At 38.9% G+C, this 17,467-nt stretch overlaps 1 protein-coding gene across 1 annotated transcript; it reads left to right on the forward strand.

The window, feature by feature from the left end:
• The first annotated feature begins 8,605 nt into the window (after window positions 1-8,605).
• LOC136832005 (uncharacterized) lies at window positions 8,606-9,169 on the forward strand. Its single transcript, XM_067092490.1, has one exon. The coding sequence runs from the start codon at window positions 8,606-8,608 to the stop codon at window positions 9,167-9,169; it is 564 nt and encodes a 187-aa protein (XP_066948591.1).
• Window positions 9,170-17,467: the final 8,298 nt, after the last annotated feature.

The raw sequence follows: 17,467 nt of genomic DNA on the forward strand, positions 1-17,467 counted from the left end.
AGAATGAAAGGACTCAAACCCCCTTTCTAGATTGACACCCTTACTGAATTTATCCCAGTCTGCGTCTTCTACCCTCCACTTAGGTAAAACTTCAGATGGAGCATTCAGTGGATATTTCAAATGGATCGGGTAGTGATCACTTCCATTTAAATCTTCATTAACAGACCAATTAAAATCAAGGTGTATACTAGTTGAAGAAATACTAAGGCCCAGTGCAGAGAAATGATTATCGTGAATGTTGTGGAAAGTCATTGACCCATTATTATAAAGGGTAACATCATTTATGTCAATAAGGTCTTCGATTAATTTCCCTCTACTATCTAAAAACCGACTTCCCCAAAGGGGGTTGTGGGCATTAAAATCACCTAGCAGAAGAAAAGGAGCTGGAAGTTGGTCAATTAACGTCTGGATATCTCCAATGTTAAAAGCAAGGTCTGGTGGAAGGTATAAGGAGCAGATTGTTATCCTCTTTTCCAAAATGACTGAAATGGCGACAGCTTGTAGTGTTGTATTTAATTGTATTGTGGAGTGCTGTAGAGATTTATTAATAATAATTGCAGCACCTCCATGGGCACGTTCACCAGTTGGGGGATATGATTTAAATATTGAATAATTTAGTCCAGGATTATAAGCAGAGTTGCCTAACATTGTTTCCTGTAGGCATATAATCCCTGGATTGAATTCATGCATTAAAACTTTAAGGTCTTCTGTATGGGCTCTGAGACCTTTATAGTTCCACTGAAGGATATCGAGCATGAATGCTAAGGAGGTAAAATGTGCTACTTCCCACTCCTTGGAGGGGAAGTACTGTTCCTAGAGTGGAGTGGGAAATTCTCCTTTATAAGAGATTGTTTTCTTAATCCCTTTTCATCTGAATTGGAGTTCAGGGTCTTTGGTTGATCTTCATATTTTTTATTATGAACCTGATGTTCAGAATTACTACTGCGGTTCTGTGCACCACTAATCCTATTTGTCTTAGGGCGGTAAGACTGAATTGAACTCAGATGTTTTTGTTCTGAATCTAATTTTGGAACCACCTTTCTAGGAGGAGAGATCTCTTCCAAAACACTGAACCCATGTGAGGTTTTTATTATAAAGTTATTATTTGGGGAAGTAGTTTTGTTATTACTGTATTTTTGTTTGTGGCTGTGGTGATTGATGGCTCTGAACTAGCTCTACCTAATTGGGATTGTTCCTTTAGCTTATTTTTGTTTGAAGTATTTTCAGAACATTTTCCTGAATTATTAGTTGATTTTGGCACCCTTATTTTTGGAGATGAATCGACAGCTGTCGTAGAGGTGGCATTTAGATCGACTTTGGAAGATAAATTTTCTGTGCTTTTGGAAGAACAATTTTTGGTATTGGACTCCAAAGCACTTGCTGACGAAAGTTTCTGACCAGTTTGGAGATTTTCAATATTATTTATAGTTCTAGAATCAGCAGGTTTGTGATATCTACTATCAGACGCAGTTATTGGTGGCCTTACATTGCTGGAAGTCTTAATAAGTTTTTATTACCGAAGCATACATAGAGTTGGCACTTTTGTTTGCCCCATTACCGTGTGCTTTGCTTCGCTAATGTTGATATGTTCGTTATCAGCCACTGCCAACACTTCTTGTTCAAATTTATATCTGGGACAAGCCCTAGAATTTGGAGTGTGATTACCATTACAAAGAAAACAGTATTGGGCTGCTTCGCAATCATCAAAATTATCGTGCTCTGCAGAGCACAAAGGACATCTTTTATTGTTATCGTAAGAGTTTTGAATGTGACCATATTTAAAGCATTTGCGACACTGTCTAGGACTTCTTTTATATTTTTTAACCTGCATCCTCTCATGGCCAACAACGATGGTATCATGTAGGTAATTGGAAGAAAAGGTTAAAAGGATAGCTGCATCCCCACCCAGTTTTTTTACATGAGATACACAAGGAGGACATCGATGGAGAATCTCCCCCTCTTTAAAAACATGCAAGTCTTTTCAGTAAACTACTACTTTCAGTGTGTTAAAGAATCTGTGAAATGAAACAGATTCAATATTTCCACTTCCAGGAGGTTTAAAGTTAGATAGCAGAACTGCTTGAGTCTCGTTACCAGCTTTTATTAGAAGGTTCTTTCCATACCGTTTTAAATTTGCAATGGGAATGGAACCAACCTTGCTCTCAATGCATTCAGCTGCTTTTATTAAATTTTTCCCTCCCTCCTTGTAGATAGCAACATGCCATAAAGGGGGAGGAAGAGCTCTGGTACATGGGACTGGTCCATGTTCTTCAGTCTTTGGAATAAAGTCAAATGGCTCATCATTTAAGTTTTTCACTGAAAACACTTTTGTGCTGAGAACTGAGTCATTTAGAATGTGGCCATGGAGTCTTTGTTGTGCCTCACTAGCTTCCAAGGGAGAGGAAAATTTAACAAAAGCAGAAAATGACTGCTTATCTTTTTCTAGAATTAATTTAATTCTTTCCACTTGGCCAAATAGTTTTACTACACTGTATAAACATTCGTAATCTAATGACAAGCTTACATTAGTGCAATAAAGGACCCTATTATTTGAATCAAATCCACCAGATTTATTAACACCCTGGTGTCTCAGTGTTTGGTTCTGTCCAACAGCCAAGCTCGTATCCATGTTCATGCCAGAAGTCGTTGCCAGTGTCGTTAAGTCGTCGGATCCAGGGGAGGGAGAACTAATAGCCAAATCCACAAGTTTAAACCAGTCCACATGCAAAAGTCCAAAAAGTGCACACCCGACACCCAAGAGCCCCCACACAGACCCCGACAGCATATCAAAGAGGGCAAACTGGGCAGCTCTACTGCCCAGCTTCCCCACCCCAACACACTCCCAAAGCCCGCGAAGAGACCCCAAGATGCCAAGCATGCACACATCAGACCACCACACACAAACTGGTTCATCCGCCCACCCAAAACTGCTTGCTTATATCAAGAAAGTATTGTAGATCAGTCAGGTATTCAAATTCTCCACCAATTGCACAAGTGAGAATTGACTCCCAACAGTCCACCCCATACCCTACCCTTTCAGGATAGCACCAGTGCGCTTGCAGTGGCCCAGGTATAAGCCAATCCGCCTGTTGGGAGTTCTGCACCCACTAATGGGGACTGACTTCCCACTCAAATCGTACTGGTGGGCTTCCGGACAAAAGCCAGGAGTCCCACCTCCAAAAACCAGCCCCCCCTGGATTCCGATGGGCTGATCCCCAGAGATGGTTCCACCCTCAAGATAGCAATAGGAAAAATCCCATCACCATCTCTTAGGTCCAAACTATCTCGGGTGGCGACTCAACCACCACAACTCCCACAATTAGCTTCGAATGCGAACCCCTTCCAAAAAACGATCCCTTCTCAGACTCACCTAAGCAGTAAAATTTTGCGAATGTGGAAATGTCCACGCCATTTAAACCAAAAACTACGTAGGATGATTCGTCAGGACCCGGGCCCAAAGGCCAGGGTCCCTTAGCCCCTCACCTCGTCAAGGGGTCCTACTTGAGGGGGCAAATTGTTATGCTGATCATCTACCCTCCAGTCACCAAATATACCAAACTGCAGCCCTCTAGCCTCCTCAGTAGTTTTTATTTCATTTAAGGTTAAAGTTAGCCATAATCGTACTTCTGGCACCGCCATAGGTACCAATAGCACAGGCCACCACCGGACCGTGGCTGAATTTCATGGGCCGCGGCTGTACAGAAAAATCGATTGCGCCAAAGAAACTTCGGCGCATTTTTTACTTGTTAGATATTGACCAAGATTAGATCACTGACAACGATTTACTTAATATTTGAATTTCTGTTTACATATATACCACACGATTTTTAAAAAATCTTTTTTGTGCCGTTAAAATATTTTCTAAACACTTTCAAATCACGAAGAAATCTTTCCAAACTTCCCAGGAGTTTTGTTATGTCCTTTTTCTCTTTCATTCATATGTTTTGGGAAAAAAATTAAACCAACAGTGGACAGCCGACTATTCAGGCTCGATATAGGCAGGAAAAACCAGGAAGAGAAAGCACGGCCTACACAAAGATTAACTGACAGATTCATCCCTTAAGGGACGGCGATGAAACAAAATAAGGAAGAACAGAAGAAAAAACAAAAAAAATTACATTCAGTTTAATGTGGATGAACGTCTTTAGTTCGGAGACCTGAGCCACCTGTCATATACTGTATGCTTATTTGCTAAACACGCCAAGAAATGAGCAACTTTCTTTGATTAAACCAACAAAAAAATCAGTTTCAGTAATTCCTGACTTTCCTTTCATCCCTTTCATGTGGAAATGTATCATCATCATAGGGCTGATATGAAAATCTCTTAAATTTCGATATTCCCTCTCAATCCCCGACTCTCCTCCCCTCCTGACTCTGGGACTGAAATCTGCCAATAACAGAAACGAAAGATGCAACTGAATATTCATGGAGACCCACCACGGGGCGTGGTCGATGTCGCCTGCCCATTTGCTTAAAGTGTATAAGACTTCGAAAAGATCCAGGAACATGACCCAACTGCGTCTGGCTGCCAAGTTTTCTTTTTAAAATGTACGAATAAATATCGGGAACTGAATTCTGGGTATAAATTCATAAAGAATGAGCGAGCAATTACAGAGACAAAAATGACAACCCATTTATTCACGGAAAGCCCCCATCAAAATAAATATACTGGCAGCGGAGAACAAGCATTATTCATGGTCTCGATTGCCACGTAACAAAATTTCCTGACGTTTCAACACGACGTAAATTCTACGGTCCTGTTGCACAGGGGTTAAATTTCGTTTCACCGGGAAAAATTTAAATGAAAGCAATTGGAGATCAGCAAGTGAATTCATACAATTTCATCAGGGCCGTTACGAGATACTTTGTCGACGGAGGAGATAGATGCCTTGCAGACACACGAAGGGGAATAGGTAACCTAATTCAGCACTCCGGTGCGAGATATATATCATTAAAATAATCAGCACACGTTCAAAGTTCAATTAAAACTGTTGAAAAGATTATCTTTGGCTTCATTTCTTTACCCCCCTCCCTTTTTTTTTTATCAAGATATCACTGTTCCCACGTTCGCTTCAGTAACTCTGGCTCTCGTCCCCATGCCTCTGTTCCTTTGTTTAAATGGTTCCTCCTAGTATAACATCATACATGGAGAGTATGTATACTGCTCAGAATGGGTATTTCGCCCCATTCTGAATTCAGGAAAAAAAATGAAAACCCAAACATCTCCAATACTTTGAAGACAAGGAAGTTTTATTCAAGTAAATGGTGTTTACCTCCGAAGAGTTTGGATGCAGGTAAGGTAAAAATGATTCCATAAGACAAGTTCACTAGAGTTGAATTTGATAACAATAATTGTGTGAACCGTTATGATATGGATTTGGACTTGGGTAAGTTGAAGTTCAAGGGTGAAACTTAGAACTTGAGAACTTGGAGGAGTCTGCGATGAGAGTGGAAATGATCTCTAAACTAAGGTTAAGAGAAAGAATTCGTCACAAAAGAGCTTAAAAAAATTCATTCAAGTACAAATTCGATGAATTCGATGGTGCATAATTGCTTTTTACCGACTAAATCTTGCAATCACTTTCTTCGTACACAATACCATGATGCATAGAGCAGGTATTAAAACTATCACGGGATTTGCACACAGGAAAGGGGCACTCAATAAAACTTCTGAATGGGAAGAAGGAGCCGTGCACTCATTACATAACGTACAATAGTTGTAATATCATGTTTTCTTTTTATATATGATGATAGACCTATCGAGTGGCTCATATCAGTCGCATGAAATATACAAAGTAAAAAAAAAAAAACAGGATTAACTCCAAAGGAACCGACAGACCCGCCACTTTAAAAAGATAAGGTTGTAGGATTCATGGAACAGAAAATCAGGTCAACATTCAAATATCCTGAATCCAAGCTTTATTGTGAACACTACGATATGAAAACAATAATATACTCTCCCCTTCCCTTATAGCTCGCAAACTTAACCTAAATGCAATGCTTCGATTTCAGAGCACAAAAATTCGAAAGATAGCAACAATATTCACTCTAATCCTACCACTCAACATTATAAAATGGAAGCAAGAGCAGTAACAATGTAATCCCCTTTATTTGGTAAACAATCTGGCAACTGACAGTAACAAATCTAGCGCAAATACAGGAGACATGAAGAGAAGGAAGCTGAATAATGGTTCTGTAGTTATTTTACTGTTATATTACCAATACTTTGATATTTATTTCACAATATCACCATTATCCTTACTAAAATAAAATAAAACATTAATAATATTTGTCATTATCACAGGTAAAATTATCGAAAAATGCAATATTGTCTGCTGTGATAGAACTATGATTTATGTATAATATCAAATAGAATTTCATTCTGCGAGCAAAGGGCAATATGTTCCTCACTGAGAGAAACATATATGAGGTTCTTCATCACAGAGAAAAAAGTACTCCATTTGAAAGGATAAAATGCATTTGATATTCCCTACCTCAGGGATTTTCCCCGGAGGACGTGCAGTGAAGAAGACGTGAGGAGAAGGAAAAGGAAGGATGCTAAGGAGTGGGGGAGGCGTCGGGTGGGGAGTGGGGGGCGGGGCCGAGGGAGAAAGCCTTCTAAGGAAAACTCAAGAAAGACGATAATTTCCGAGGTCTGGATGGCTAACCCAACTGGAACTAACTTCAACAATGCAGCTAGTTTTTTATTTTCTGTAAAAGAAAACTATTGTGCCGACTTTGTCTGTCCGTCCGCACTTTTTCCTGTCCGCCCTCAGATCTTAAAAACTACTGAGACTAGAGGGCCAGAAATTGGTATGTTGATCATCCACCCTCCAATCATCAAACACACCAAATTGCAGCCCTCTAGTCTCCTCAGTAGTCTTTATTTTATTGAAAGTTAAGTTACCCATTATCGTGCTTCTGGCAACGATATAGGATAGGCCACCACCGGCCCATAGTTAAAGTTTCATGGGCCGCGGCTCATATAGCATTATACCGAGACACCGAAAGATAGATCTATTTTCGGTGCCCTTGATTATACTCTGTAGCGGCTGTACAGGAAACTCGATTGCGCCGAAGAAACTTTGGCGCATTTTTTTACTTTTTTTTTTTTTTTTTTCTTTATCGACGATTCAAATAAGGGATGGTAACCTTCATGATCGCTAACATTAACACCCCACATAAGCTACTTGGGGACCGACTACTCATCGGGATAAAGACCATTTTCACATGAGGACGCCGCGGTATCCTCTCCAGGAAGTGAACGCCAGTAAATCGTCCGTCAATAATAATTTCCACTGATTACTGGAATGGCGCGGTAACTGCCTGCCCGCTGATCCGCACATTTCCCAGTCAACAGACTGGTCTGATGACTCTTTTCCTGTGAGAAGCGACAAATCCAGTTGGCAAAATTCTCCTTCCACCCATCCTTCCTTCCTTCCTTCTTCAGCCCTTCCGTGACGGCGTATGCGGTAAATTTATCGATAGCAATTCATCGACAACAATTCATCGATTAGCAATTCATCGACCAAGCAATTTCCCGATTCAATAATTCGTCGATTTACAGAAAAAATAAAAACATAATTCAAAGGTTTAAAAAAGCAAATAACCTATTCAACAATTCATCTATTTACAGAAAAATAAAAGTTAAAAATAGCAAACCACCAATATAACAATTCATCTATTTACAAAAATAAAAACAAAATTACGAGATTTTCCTTTTAAAGAGAAACAAAAATGCTTTAGTTCTTATCTTCAAGCCTCGAGGATGGATATTCAGTTTGTTGAAACAGAAAAAGGCAGAAAAAAACTGTTTGTGTGCGGCCATCAGTTCTATAGAGAAAAGAAGATCGAAGAGACTGTGCACTGGAAGTGTGAGAAATACTATAAAAATAACTGTCAAGCTCGAGTGAGTACATGCGGAAACACGATAGTAAGGCAATCAAATGAACATAATCACGCTGCTAATGCAGCAAGTGTCGAAGCAGCGAAAGTCTGTGAGAAAATTCGCGAAAAGGCAAAAAATACAACGGAGTCAGCTCATGCCCTATTGTCCGATGTTCTTGGAGAATGCAGTCAAGCAGCAATTGGTAAGCTTCCAAGCACTGACTGTATGAAAAGAACTGTGAGAAATATCCGATTTAAGAAGAACGATGGACCTAGCCTTCCAACACATCGAAAAGACATAACTTTCCCGGAAGGATTGACAAAGTTGTCAAATGGCGACGAGTTTTTGTATTTTGATTCTGGAAATGTTGAGGACCGAATATTAATCTTTGCGACAAAGAAAAGTCTTGAACTCTTGTTAAAGTGCAAACATTGGTACGCCGACGGAACGTTTAAATCGGTGCCTTTGTTGTTTTATCAATTATACACACTCCATGGACTGGAAGAAAATACATCTATTCCTTTAGTATACGCTTTGTTACCTGGAAAATCAAATAGAAATTACGTAACATTACTAGAAAATATCAAAAAGTTTAATCGTATGCAAGCACCGTTAACAATCACACTAGATTATGAAAAAGCTATGATTAAGGCTGTTAGTGAAGTGTTTAGCACCACACAGCAACGTGGGTGTTTTTTTCACTTTTCTCAATGCATTATGCGATCGATTCAGTCAAACGGCTTAAAGCAAAGGTACGAGACCGACGCAGACTTTGCATTAAGTCTTAAAATGCTATCGGCTCTAGCATTTGTTCCTGTTCATGCAGTCATAGGAGCATTTGAAGAGTTATGTGATAGTGATGCCATACCTCTTGAAGCACAACCAGTTGTCGATTACATGGAGGATACTTGGATAGGTCGGCCTGATCGAAGACTAGTACGTCGACCTCCTCAGTTTCCACATAAAATGTGGAATGTGTATCAAGCCGTTTTGGAAGATCTACCTAAAACCAACAACTCAGTCGAGGGCTGGCATCGGGGTTTTGAGGCGCAGCTCGCATCTTACCATCCTAACATTTGGAAGTTTGTGGAGTGCATCAAACGGGAACAAACACTGAGCAATGCCAAAATTGAACAATACCTTGCGGGAAAAGAGCCCCCTTTGAAAAAGCGGAAATACCGTGACTCTGCCAAACGGATAAAAAGAATTGTATTGAACTATGATGCTAGTGAGCCTGTCATTGACTACTTGAGGGGCTTAGCGCATAACATCTCTTTTTAATAATTAAAAAAAGTTTTCCTTTTACAATTGAATGAAAATTTTTTTTAAAGATATTCATATTTCAAAATTTTTCAAGACATAAGAATAAAGGTTGAATTTATGTATTTTAACATTTTCTTTGAATTTGTTTTATTTCCATATTCTTTTGCAGATCACTGTTATATCAAAACAAAAAATGATTATGTGAATAATAAATACTTTATCTTTTATTCCTGTAAACTTTTCTTTGACCTCTATTAATAATAATAATAATAATAATAATTATTATTATTATTATTATTATTATTATTATTATTATTATTATTATTATTATTATTATTATTATTATTATTATTAAACAAACAAACAAACTCAGGGCAACAGACGAAAGCTAAATGACTGAAGTTACAAACAAACCACTTAAAAAACTGCAAATTAAATGACCAAAGTAGTCAATCGATAAATTGATGAATCGGTGAATTGCTTGGTTGATGAATTGCTAATCGATGAATTGTTGTCGATGAATTGTTGTCGATGAATTGTTATCGATGAATTTTCCTAGACTCCCATGACGGAACACAGCTGGGGGCTTCTTCTAACCGCATGACTTGGTAAGTTGTCTTCATGAAAAGGGAAGAGAACGTGAAAACCGACTACATTCAAAAGGAAGTTATTTATATGTAGTGAAATCAATGAATCATATTCAGTAAGAAAAATGACGACAGAATCTAGCCGTTGTAACGCTTGCTCTTAAAGCAGTGACATAACAGCCACTTGAGCGTGATCTTGCAACACTCAAGTGACTTCAAATACAGGGCAGGTTTCCCCACAGCACATTCAACTGCAATCTGTTACGGGATTACCTGGAGGAAAAAACATTTGCCATTGCGAAATCATTCACCAATCGTGCTTTCTCCGAAATTGATGGATCCTATGAAATACAGAAATATGGTAGGAGGTTCTAAAGTGCACCTATTCCATTAACAATTATCTGTTCATAATCTAATTACTAATGCACCTTTATACATTTTTACATAAGCTTCCAGAGGCACTCTACTGTAGGTCTCTTCACAAACGTTTATGCACACCCTCCTTGCTCCCTTCCGTGACTGACCTCTTCTCTCAAACGCCATCATCAGTGATCTCCCAACCACTCTACACAATGTTCTCTATTCTCTCATATTTCCTCAAACTCTCAATTACCTTTCTTGAGTCCTCATCAACAGTTACTTCCTCAAGCATTCTCAAAATCTTACTAACCACTTCCGCTCTTCCATCATCCACCTCTGCCTCTTTTATAACCTCACATTCAACGGATCTTCTTCATATTTATCCCATCCCCTAAGGGTTGCAGTCAACCTTCCATTCGCATGTTTCTTTTTGGTTTACATTTGTTCATTAAACTTCTGCCTATACAAAGGAAGCATGAAATAGCAACTTCATTCCCATGGACTTCTTGATAAGTGGAAGGTACCACCTTTCTGAGGTCACGCCTCCTAGAAAGTGAAAAAACCATACGGAAATATATATATATATTATTAAGATTAGCAAGAACTCCCTAGCAAATTGCCTCCCCCCTTTTTTTGTTGTTGTTTGCTTTGTTGTTTTCATTTACTGCAAGCCGCTCGATCGATAGACACATCTGTCTATCGACTTCGCACGGTCAGAATACAAGGGTTTAAAACAGATTGAGGCCACTCCCTTTAAGCAGATCTTTCTTCGAGGCGAAAGTGATTTCTGTCTGGTCGTTTTCTTACAGGCAAAACTCCCCCTGCAGGCATCAGCTGAAAATGATTCAACCCCCAATATGCTGGAAGTGCCCCCTGCCCCGTAGGAGGGGATAAAAGCAGAAAACCACGAGGCCTCGCTCTCACACGTGCGCTGGATTGGATGGAGTAAGGACCAAGCCACATGCCCCTGGCAGTGCCCTTAGCTAACCACGTGGCTCTTTTCAAAGTATACTTTCTCCTCGTGCCCTTCGACCGCGAGCCACGTGTTCGCTCCACCGTTGACCTGCCTGATGCCCACATGCCATTGCCCGGCCCTTCATGAAATTCCCACGCATTGCCCTTTTACGTGAAGCCCTGCACCCTAACACGTGGAAGAGCTCGCCCTCGGAAATCGCAAGTCATCCACGGACCGCTTTCTACACTGGAACCAAATCTGCCTTACGGTAAAGTGCTCTGGAAGACCTCCATTCAGTCATGCTTTTGTCTCGTAACATTTACTTAAGTCGAGAGCCAGTAATCACCGAATCTCTTGTCAAATGTCCGTGCTCCTAGAGTGTTGGCAGTGCTAAGCTATCATTAATTCATCGAAGCCCCTTGGCACCCTCAGTGCAGCTTCGAATTCATTATTCTTTTGTCTATTTTCATTACTGGCGTATGATGTGCATATCTCTCATTTCAGAGGGACCCTATATCGTGGAAGCTTCTTGGACTGTGTCTGGAATCCCCCAGTTTCACTTCATCCCGTAGGAATCCCCTCCAGGATCAATAATCTACTTGTATTCCTCTCTCCCGTACTAATGTCATTTATATAAATACACTCCTTTAAGTTGCCCACGTGTTTACGTAATATCTCCCTTTAGTGGAAGAGCCTTATGCTCATATGAAATCCCCCTTTGTTTTCCTCTTTTTTATGTTTTCGTAGACCCACGAAGTCAGAATCACAAGGATAAATTACCCTAAATTGTTGCTACCTGTCTCACAGAGAATATTTCAAACTAAATCGCCAGGAAAAACGTAAATATATATATATATATATATATATATATATATCGTGTACGGAAAACTGCCCATAGGACAACTGCCCGTCGGACAACTACCCGTAAGGAAAACTGCCCGTTAGGAAAACTGCCCGTTAGGACAACTGCCTGTCACGACTCTTTCTGTAAAAAATTCAAGGTATAGAAAGCAGTAGTATTCTTTCGGTTCACTCGGTTAACGGATATCATTCTCTCAGTAGTAGTTCTTCTCCTTCAGAAGCCCTTTATGGAAACTACAATGAATACTATTTTGAAAAGTCAACGTGGAAAAGACACCCTGGTGGACGAGCTATACTATCAGTATCATCAAAATTATACAAGGAACAACTTAATATACTGGGAGTGCTCACAGAGGAAGGCAAAAGGCTGCAGAGCGAGACTGATTACCAAATTATGAATTCAAAATTATGAAATCTTAAGGAAAATTAGTGAGCATAATCATTCAGCAAGAAAAAGTGAAATTGTAGCGAAAAAAGCACTATCTGATTTGAAAGACAAAGCTGGAACTAACGGATCATCTACTAGAGATTTAATTACTACATGCGTAGCATCAATAGATGCAACAGGTCGTGCGGAATTGCCTGCCCTACAAACTATTAGCCGGAATGTTCGTAGATGGAAACGAGATGACGATCTTCCATCAGTATCCACTGGCCGTAATGATTTTGTGATTCCAGATAAGTTTAAAACGCTTGATAAAGGAGAAAAATTTTTACAATATGACTCTGGAGTTGAAGATCCTTTGAGAGTACTGATATTTGCATCAAGTTCAGGAATTGAAGACTTGAGAAGATACAGAAACTGGACCACAGATGGAACTTTTAAAGCTACACCTTGAAGTTTCTACCAGCTTTATACCATCCATATACAACTTGGTGGCTCAAGCATTCCGCGCATTTTTGCACTTTTACCAAACAATTCCGAAGAAGTTTATACGAAGGTTTTCTTAAAAGTAAAGGAATTAGTACTAGAAACTCCCTTGGCAGTCATGTCTGACTTTGAAAAAAGCTGCAATAAATAGCATACAAACTGTTTTTCCAACAGCAACACAAACAGGTTGCTTTTTCATTTCTGCCAGTCTCTGTACAGAAAGGTTGTTGATCTAGGACTACGTGAGAGATATCATAATGATCATAATTTCAATATCGCAAATACGTTCCTGTTAGGAACAATCGCTTGCCGATTGTTCCCTTGGTGGATTGTTGCCTCCTTTGTTTTCTTTGTTTTTCTTGCTGGCGAGTTGACGTCTGATGGATGGCGTCAGACTTCGTCAGTCAGGTTCGTAACAGCACCAAGTCAGGTTCGTAGCAGCAACGAGCCAGGTTGAGGGCAGCAGCGAGTCAGGTTGAGGGTAGCAGCGAGCCAGCTGGAGTAGCAGCAGCAGGTATCAGTACCTGCGAGTCAGATCCTGGCAGCAGAGCAGTGGAGAGTTTTTGAGGACGAGATGGTTGCCGTGTCGGCTCTGTCTTCGTTGTCCTGCGGTCTTCCAATGATACAGTTTCGTCTGCGACTCTGTCATGGACGCCTGGAGTTGGAGGACTTGTGCTTGAGGACTAGATGGTTGCCGTGTCAGCTCTGTCTTCGTTGTCCTGCAGTCTTCCTATGTTGCAACATCGTCTGTGAATGTTAATGTAACTCGGGCTGTTTTGGTAACAAGTAGTATGCTGCTTTTGTATTTATTGTTTTTGATGTATTATGCTGCCTGTTATTTTATTTTGCTGCTTAAATGTTTATTGCTTTGCTTTTGTATTATGTTTTGAGCTGCTAGTTTTTATTATTATTATGCTGCCTGGTTTTTGCCTAAGTGTGTTTAGATTGTAATTTGTAGGTAGGAATTTAAGTGTTTTCTCTCTTTTTCGACCTTTTCCTTCTTTCCTCCATTATTAGATATAGGTATTTATTGGTATTAAGTTTGGGTCTGGCCAACCTCTGAAAAACACATTATTTTTGTCAGTTTTTTTTTATTTGTGCATCTCTTCTTTTATTATCATTTCTGTCTAGGGTTTAGCTCTTTAGCTGTTAGGTTATCCCACGGGATAAATTAAGGACTAGTGTGAGTCCTAGGTACTTGCAAAATTGACTTGGTGTTTTTTTTTTTTTGCTTGTTAATAAATATTATTGAGTTTTCCCGAGTGTTTTCGTTTTCCATTGACCATTGTCTGCCAGTTACCTGTGTACATCACTGAGCATACCTAAAGTTTAATTAGAGTGCACAAAAGACCTGCACCACGGCCCAAACAGGGTGTTAAGAGTTCCATATCGGCACTTGCCTTTCTTCCGGCCGACGATGTTGAGTCCGGATATGAGGATACATTGGAAGCGTGGGATATACCAGAAGAATTTTTGAATTATTTTGAGTTAACTTACATGGGTATTGTAAGAGGGCGTGGCAGAAATCACAGGCGAGGTGCACCTCCATTTTCGATTGCACTATGGAATGTTTACGACAGAGTTCAAAATGACACGAATCGTACAAATAATAGTGTAGAAGCTTTTAATAATGCATTTACGAAGTCTAACAACTTAAATCATCCTGACATATGGAAACTCATACATTGTCTGAAAAAAGAAGAATGCTTGTCACAAACTAAAAGGGGCCAAATTGAGAGTGGGGAGGTTGTTAAAACAGCGAGGAGGTACAAAATTATCAATAAGAATATTGCCCGAATAGTCGGCAGTTATGACGATGATGACAAAATTACTTACCTGAAAGCAATTGCCCATAATCTTCATTGTTTTTAAAATAAATATATACGTTTTATTCTTACTCTATTTCAGTTTTATAGTTTTTGTCTTGTTATATTTCTTATTACCATGGTGACGAGATTTGTACTTTAAATTGATTGTTGATTTAGATTTGTATAGTGACAAGATTTTTCTATAAATTGATTTCTAACAACATTAAACAATCTATAATTTTTTTAAATAAAAGCCTTGCACATCTGTGTTTTTTTATTACATCCCAAGCGAAAATTGTCGGACGGGCAGTTGTCCTGACGGGCAGTTATCCTAACGGGCAGTTGTCCTGACGGGCAGTTGGCTGACGGGCAGTTGTCCGCCGGGCAGTTGTCCGACGGGCAATTGTCCTAGCGCCATATATATATATATATATATATATATATATATATATATATATATATATATATATATATATATATATATATATATATATATATATATGCAATTATCAAAATTGGAAAACTCTCACAGAGATAATTGCTTATCTACATTTCCCAGCATCCCAAGTGATTCGATGCGTGACAATGCATACTGCTATTAAGGATTACCATGTAAATCCCCAATTCGAAATGTGAAAAACTAAAGCCCTTCATAATTTCATCGATTTGTACCAGTTGTCTGGTGCCCTAACAAATGCACTGCCAACTTATGCTCTTCACGTTAAAGCGCAGGTCAGCCCTCAAACCTGGCTATCATGAAGTGCGCTTCTCGCCCCCTGACACACCCCCTCCCTCTCTCTCTCTCTCTCTCTCTCTCTATATATATATATATATATATATATATATATATATATATATATATATATATATTGATTATTTCAGTAGATATCGAAAGCTAAATGGTTACTGTCTTTACGTATTATGGAGATTATGGGTGTTATGGTACTTACATGCACGCTGACGAAAGCACACGTTGTCTCTTCAGTTCTTTAGATGATTCCACCTGAGAAAAAAAAAATATGTTTACAGTATACGAAAATTAAACATTAAATGAAATCTTAATTTCTCTCATGCACTTCCCAGTCCTAGTTTAAAAGTATTGTTTGTAATATGAAAGAATTTATTTGAAAACTGTTATAATGATGAATTTGTTCACCAAAATGAAAATTGTTAACGCACCGAATGCTGGAAAATACTGAACAGAAGATAAAAATGCCACAGAGGCAATACTTTGAAAAATCGTGAGGTGTCACTAAAAAGATATTACAAATAAACATCAAATAAAAATAAAAATAAATAATCAAATTAAGTCATTATTTACAACTGCATCATTGACTATTTGTCAACAAAGACTTAAAATGTACGCTATAGACGAGGGGGACAAATAATTTTAAATGGAAACTGAATTTTGTAATAAAAACGAATTAAATATATCAAATTTCCACTTTGGTAAAAAACCTCAAATGCCAAATATAGAAAAAATTCTTACACTTTTACATAACAAAACTAAGGTTGAATAAGATATCGGTGTGCCCTCTGCTTTTAACAATTTCTCTTTTCTTGAAAGCCAACCGAGTCATAAAAACAAGATGGAAAACCGGAAACTCTCTCTGTGTGATCTTGAATGTTCTTGACTTGACAAATTACTGAACTACATAACATCAGATTTGAACGCAATAAAAACAAGTGAAAAATGCGTCGAAGTTTCTTCGGCGCAATCAAGTTTTTCTGTACAGCCGCTACAGCATATACTCAAGGCCACCGAAAACAGATCTAGCTTTCGGTGGTCTCGGTATAATGCTGTATGAGCCGCGGCCCAAGAAACTTTAACTACGGCCCGGTGGTAGCCTATCCTATATCGTTGCCAGAAGCACGATTATGGCTGATTTTAACCTTAAATAAAATAAAAACTACTCAGGCTAGAGGTCTGCAATTTAGTATATTTGTTTATTGAAGGGTGGATAATCAATATATCAATTTGCAGCCCTTTAGCCTCAGTAGTTTTTAAGATCTGAGGGCGGACAGAAAAGTGCGGACACAGAAAAGTGCGGACAGACAGGCAAAGCCGGCACAGCATTTTCTTTTACAGAAAACTAAAACTTACAATACACACAGACACACACACACACACACACAGAGAGAGAGAGAGAGAGAGAGAGAGAGAGAGGGCAATTGCATCTTCAACACATAACACCGTAGCAAGACGATCTCTCTCTCTCTCTCTCTCTCTCTCTCTCTCTCTCTCTCTCTCTCTCTCTCTCTCTCTCTCTACAGCCTCAATTGCTGGTGAGAGAGTTAATTTTACTGAAATGAAAACCGTGGTGAGCTTTGGGCGGAACCCATTTGAAAATGACGTCGAATGAAAGAAGAAAAATGACGGGATGGGTTGACGTGTAATCATTTTCTGGTGAAATATAACGTCAAAAGTGGCATTACCGTAATTATTCTTCTTCATGAAAATGGAATATTTTGGGAAGAATATCAAAGTAGTTTCATGAACAAGAAATAGATACACTAATACTAAATCATAGACATATAATATTAACTTAACGACACAAAACATATCAAAATTAAGGCTGATACTTTGAGCACACAGACGCTTGTACTAACCCTTGGTGTCGATTGTAAGAAAAATGTGAAATGTAATAATAGAGATATATAGATTGCTTTCTCTGACAGATCACATAAAAGATGACCACTGAAGTTGTAACTGTTCACTGCTTCACAGAAAGAAATCTCACCATCTTATTATTAATTTGTCTTATAGATGTTTGCAATGCCATAATATTTTCAAGGCGCATGTTGTACCATACTTCAATTATAAAGAGCTGATAATATTTGAAGAAAAAAACCTTTCTAATCACTATAACAGCA

This window comes from Macrobrachium rosenbergii, chromosome 49 (genome assembly GCF_040412425.1).
Source record: "Macrobrachium rosenbergii isolate ZJJX-2024 chromosome 49, ASM4041242v1, whole genome shotgun sequence".
NCBI lineage: Eukaryota > Metazoa > Arthropoda > Malacostraca > Decapoda > Palaemonidae > Macrobrachium > Macrobrachium rosenbergii.

What these genes read in the sequence shown, in the direction of transcription:
- LOC136832005 (XM_067092490.1), top strand. Translation starts at nt 8,606, where the DNA reads ATGCGATCGATTCAGTCAAACGGCTTAAAGCAAAGGTACGAGACCGAC.